Here is a 5,515-nt window from a genome sequence, read left to right as displayed (position 1 = left end):
AACTTAACTTGCCTTATTGGCAAAGCAACAGCATTTACTAAGATAAACCAAACTGGTGTATTAAGCTAAGCTTACTGTTTGTTTCTTTTTTTTTTTTCCCTTGTAGAGCTGGAGTGGACCAGAGAAATTACTTGCTTTAGATGAACTGATTGATAGTTGTGAACCAACACAAGTAAAACACATGATGCAAGTGATAGAACCCCAGTTTCAAAGAGACTTCATTTCCTTGCTCCCAAAAGAGGTGAGAAATAAAGGTTCATGCTGGCCTGTGCACCTTTTAAAAACTTAACATGCTAGTTGTGGCATCCAGTTTTGCCAGCGTAGCGATGGAAACTGACGTTTGAGACCTGCAGTTTGGTACGTAGCCATAGCGTGGCCACTGTCATACCTTTATCTCTTGACAGACGTTTTGATACCTGGAAATAGAGATGACTCCTTTAAGCAAAATTCCAGTGGCTTTAAAAATATCTCTGTACCTTAATTGGGCTGATTGTGCTTTTTTCTGTTAGGGCATGCGCACACAAAAATTCACTCTGGATGCGAGACCTTTCCACACGTTATTCTGTAAGCATAAGCGCTTTAAGTGGTGAGAGGTTGTGAATATTATCTTTGAATTTATTTAAAACAAACTGAGCCCTAAAATACCTACCAAAAAGCCCAAAAGTAAACCCACGAAAGCACTCCTCGTTAAGGATAAAACCAAACCCTAATTAAGCAGATATCTTACAGTAAATCCTTTACTGCAAATCAGATCACGTTGTATCAGGTTAAAGAGAAACTGAGATTTAGATTTTGGTGTGTGTAACTAAATGCTATGCACAGAAGAGTAATTCTTGATGCCTTCACAACAAGAACAGGAGGGTGGGTATGAAAGATTATGAACCCAATTTGCTACAATTATTAAATCAATGTGTTCTCGTTTATTTAGAAATAGTACTTCTGACCTTGGTTGATGTTAGGGCATTGGAAATTGTTTTGGATTGGGCAGGAAGTCTTTTTTTTCTTTTCCCCAGGTCTACCACATGTTAGGTTTTCTGTGTGAAAATTGTCATGAGGGCTGAAGTCTGCAGTTAAACGGGAAGGACACTGGGGACGACAACTGTAGAATCATAGAATGGTTTGAGTTGGAAGGGACCTTAAAGATGATCTAGTTCCAACCCGCTGCCAAGAGTTTAGGAAGGCCTTTGTATGGCTGCCATGTTTCTGGAGAGGCTGCCCAAAGCAGCCTTAGTTCAGAGGTGGAGGAAGGCTGCAAGATTTTCTATTTTGAGAAGACAGAAGATACTTTGCCACTCTTGCATATCTTAAGTCTGGAAATTTAATACAGAATTGATAGCGGTAACTCACACCTCAGTTGTCTTTGTATGATTTAGTGGTAAAGCTAATTCAGGCATAGCCAGTGATCTAGTTAAGCTGTAAGCAGTGCTCATGTTGTTATTTCAGTTTTAGCAATTTCTTCACACAAAAGGCACCCTATTTAGGTGTAAGCCTTTCTTTCTCATTTGTTTCTTGACTCCATTATAAGCTACTTTTGCTTTATTTATTTTTAGTGGGTTTTTTTCTTGCCTTCTGAAACCAGAGTATTGGCAAGCACTTAGCTTCCTGAAAGGCTGACTTCACCGGTGAAGCTGGCTTAAATAATTTTTGTTTCCTAACCCCCACAGAATCACAGAATGTTCAGAGTTGGAAGGGACTTCGAAAGATTATCTAGCCCAACCCCCCTGCCAGAGCAGGATCACCTACAGTAGGTCACACAGGAACGCGTCCAGGCAGGTTTTGAATGTCTCCAGAGAAGGAGACTCCACAACCTCCCTGGGCAGCCTGTGCCAGAGACCCATTGAGCTAACTCCACCATCTCCTCTCCTTTTTTGAGTATGATTCTTCACCCACATCTCCTAAGCAATGCTGTCCCCAGCTCCTGACACTGGCTGCAGTAGGAGGGGACAAACAGAGCAGTGGGGCACGAGCAGGTTGTTTGGGTCAGTAGTTCTGTAAACGGGCTTCCTTGTCGAAGCCAGCGTCCTGTGAAAACACGCTCTCGCGAGCTGTCGCTTCACATTAACGTCTGTGGTTATCTCCAGTGCGGCTGGACGCGATGCAGTGGTTTTATTACCTAACCAGAAGAAGATGATTTGGACATGAGGGCTTTTCTTCAAAAATGTTTTCAGTAATGCAAGGGCAATAACCCGATAGCTGAATAACCAGGAAAATGTTTGCTTTCCTCCTGAGGAAAGGTGCAGTCAGACAGTTAATCTGAAATGAATACCTCTGTGTTCTCGCTGGGACTTTAGAAATAATTATTGAAATTACTTGTTTGAAAAAAAACAGGTCTTGAAACCAACAGATTGGGAGTTTTGATGAAATCAGCCAAAGAATTTTATTGGTGCCATGTGTGTGAGCAGAGAAAAAAGGCGAAAGACTGCTTGTTACTGGCTATTACTACAGCAGAGTAGTTTTAAGTGCAGTTGAGTCAAAGGTCAGATCTTTGCTACCTGAAGTTTTCTTATAACTAGATCCATGAGCTGAGACAAAGGGACGTCATCTTTTATGCCCTACTAATCTTAAAGTCAACTGTGGGCTGTGTTGACCCTTGATGACTATTTAGATAAATATAGTCTAAAATAAATGTCACCCATATGTAACCTGTTCTAGAATCAGTTGGCTCACAGGTTTTAATTAACACCATCTTCACAAGCGTCCATATCTGTACAGACAGGACAAGTGATATTTAAACAAACTCTGCTGTTGGTTAAGGAACATCCAGCAAAAATGGAAAGGATCTCTTTCAAGTTTGAGTCTCGCTGCCTGCAGGACTCTCTCATGTGTGCTAGAAAACAGCAATACTTAAATAATTTTGCATACCAAGGATTAAGACAGAAAGTCTAAAGGGACAGGTACAGTTGTTGAGAGCTGTACACAAGATCCTAAATGCTGACTCCCCACGTAGGGACCGAAGGAAGATTCCTCAAGTTTATGGCCTGGGGTGCACACGGGATCTAACACGTAACTTAAGACACAGGTCCCTCAAACATGGAGTCCTGCGTGCTCAGAGTGAGCTGCAGGTGATGACTTGCAAACAAGGTGGGTGTGTGCGTGCAGCCAAAATGCAAGCGGTCCTGGCATACTGAATTTTGATTTCCTGCTCAGTCACCGGCTGGTCCAGATCACTGAAAGTAAATGTTTTTTATGTAATAAGGTCAAAAATCTGCTGAGGTCAACAGCCTGCGGTTATGACTTCCTTACTGAATTTCAGTCTGTGCTGCTTTGAAGGGCAGTTTCTATTTATATACATCGTAACTTCAGCTGAAAATTTAAGATCCTAAACACAAAAAGAGATGTCAAGCAGAAGTAAAAGTGGATGATCTGATTTCCCTGACAACTTTTGCATCCTATTAGTTACTGACAAAGATCTCACTGCTTCAGCATCACTTTTAGCAATATTGTTCTTTCTGCAGAGTTTTTAGGAATAGAAGGGACTTCACTGCATCCTAGACTTTTATTTTCCGTGCCTGGAGAGGTGCATTGTTGCTGTCAAGTAGAAGAGCTGTACTTGGTCGTCTTAGCCTTAAGCATAGCTGTCCCTGCATTTTGAATTGGGTTTTAGATGCCTCTGTCCCTCCTTAAGACTTCAATACACCTGAAGATGCTTGTGGAGATTTTGGCAGGTTTATCATGGTCATTATGCGGCTTAGCGCAGTCAACTGAGGTCTGAATTCTCCCGATAACCTTTAATTTCACCACATAGGAAAAGTTCATCTTCTCTTTATCTTCTGGTGCTCACTGGGATTTCCCGTAGGATTTTGGTAACATCCTGTGTACGGCACCAAAGTTACAATATTTCAATCCTCATGCACCCCGGTCCATAAAGCTCCCCGCGCGACCGCTGAGGCGTGTCTTTGCATTCTCATCAGGAAAGGAGCGACTGGTGTGCGGCGTTTCCCAGGGCTGCAGAGCGCTTTGGAGCTCATGTGCGCATAGCGTTCACTTCTACGGTATTTAAGCTTACTGAGTGAAAGGTCACTCAGTAAGCGCAGATACAGAAAAAGTAAACGATTCACCACAACAGGCTTTCCTGTTTGCTCCAGTGGCAAGTGTTGTACTTGTAGTTAAGCACAAAATAACTTCCTCTATGTGTGTTAGCTAAAATAACACAGACGTCATTGCTTTGGTAGTAATTCTGTTAGTGGTTCAAAGTTCCGTGGGTAGTGGTGACTTCAGCTGACGTCTGCTCTTTTGCAAACACAAGAATCATTTCTGATGGGTACGGATACAGTTACTTAAGGTGATTGTTACACTTTCATATGCCCACTGGGATAAACTGTAGCTTTGTTACGTTTCTGAGATTGTTTAATAATTTAGCATTTCAATTTTCTGTATTTCAGCCCCTGATGTGCAATAGTACTTGGAGTTACTTCACTTTTCCTTTAAAAAGCAATGAAGAAAATACACTTTCTTTTTCTTTTTTCTAGCTGGCGCTGTATGTGCTGTCATTCCTGGAACCCAGGGACCTTCTACAGGCAGCCCAGACGTGTCGTTACTGGAGAATTCTGGCTGAAGATAATCTTCTCTGGAGAGAGAAATGCAAAGAGGAGGGTAAGGCTGAGCAAAAAGATGGATGCAATGGTCAAAATTCTGCTGTCATAAAAAGTGCAGCTCATATACATAATAAGCTTAAAGTTTTACGCAGGCAATTCGTGATTTTAAATTTACTGCTAGTGATGCTTTGAGCTACATGGTATGTATCTCTGTTGAAGGCAGGAAGCAGAAATAATCCATGGTGTACTAGAAATGAAACTAGAGTTAAGTTTGGACATTCTAAAGTATACTAGGTTTACATTTTTTTTTCTTTTTAAGGATTATTTTTATTCAAAATACAACCAAAGCAAATAAGAGCTGAGATGTAGAAAAGATAGGAGTATAGTCTTGCAGTTAGTAAACAACATGGCAGAAAAATTGTTTCAGTGGTCAGGTAGAAGAGATGCCGTCATTTCACATCATTTGTAGGAAAATTAACAGACAAGTGGGAAATGGTAGAGGAGAAGGAGCTGGCTTGACTGCTTAGAGAGGGACACACGCTGCAGAAGCCACACAGTTGACGCTTGCTCGGGCCAAATTGAGAAGATACCCTGTTTCAGCAGTAATACGAATGGGCAAAAAAAAGGCTCCCAGGAAAGTAGCCACGTATTTGATGAGCACATGAAGAATGTGTTTTTAAGGAGAATTATACGAACAAGGAGTCTGTTCTGGAGGGAGGAGCATGTGATCTCAGAGCAGTATCCCTCTTGGACACAGGCAAACACAGACCTGTCCAGGCCGCCTCAGAGTGTGGGGACAAGAATTTGTGAAAGGTTGATGCAAGGGCTTTAAAAAACTGTGGCAACATGAATGTAGCTGGCCATTTGTAAAGGCACCTAAATTAATTAGTTTTCTTCTGCAATGGAAACCAAGTGTCTAGCCTCTTAAATCTTCTCTGAAGATTCTCCTCTTACAAAACTCAGTGAAGGTGCACGCGTGA

At 41.7% G+C, this 5,515-nt stretch overlaps 1 protein-coding gene across 1 annotated transcript in view; it reads left to right on the top strand.

The window, feature by feature from the left end:
• Nucleotides 1-110: 110 nt before the first annotated feature.
• Nucleotides 111-5,515, top strand: part of FBXW7 (F-box and WD repeat domain containing 7, E3 ubiquitin protein ligase) — an 18,819-nt gene continuing 13,414 nt past the window's right edge. Inside the window, exons 1-2 of the mRNA XM_009869049.1 lie at nucleotides 111-241; nucleotides 4,470-4,593. Of these exons, the coding sequence (XP_009867351.1) occupies nucleotides 182-241; nucleotides 4,470-4,593 (184 nt within the window). The 5' untranslated portion in view covers nucleotides 111-181. The remainder of the gene's footprint in view (nucleotides 242-4,469; nucleotides 4,594-5,515) is intronic.

Source organism: Apaloderma vittatum, unplaced genomic scaffold (genome assembly GCF_000703405.1).
Source record: "Apaloderma vittatum isolate BGI_N311 unplaced genomic scaffold, ASM70340v1 scaffold2295, whole genome shotgun sequence".
Lineage (NCBI taxonomy): Eukaryota > Metazoa > Chordata > Aves > Trogoniformes > Trogonidae > Apaloderma > Apaloderma vittatum.
Note: the sequence above shows the minus strand (reverse complement) of the source record. Positions and strands in the feature narration are given on the sequence as shown.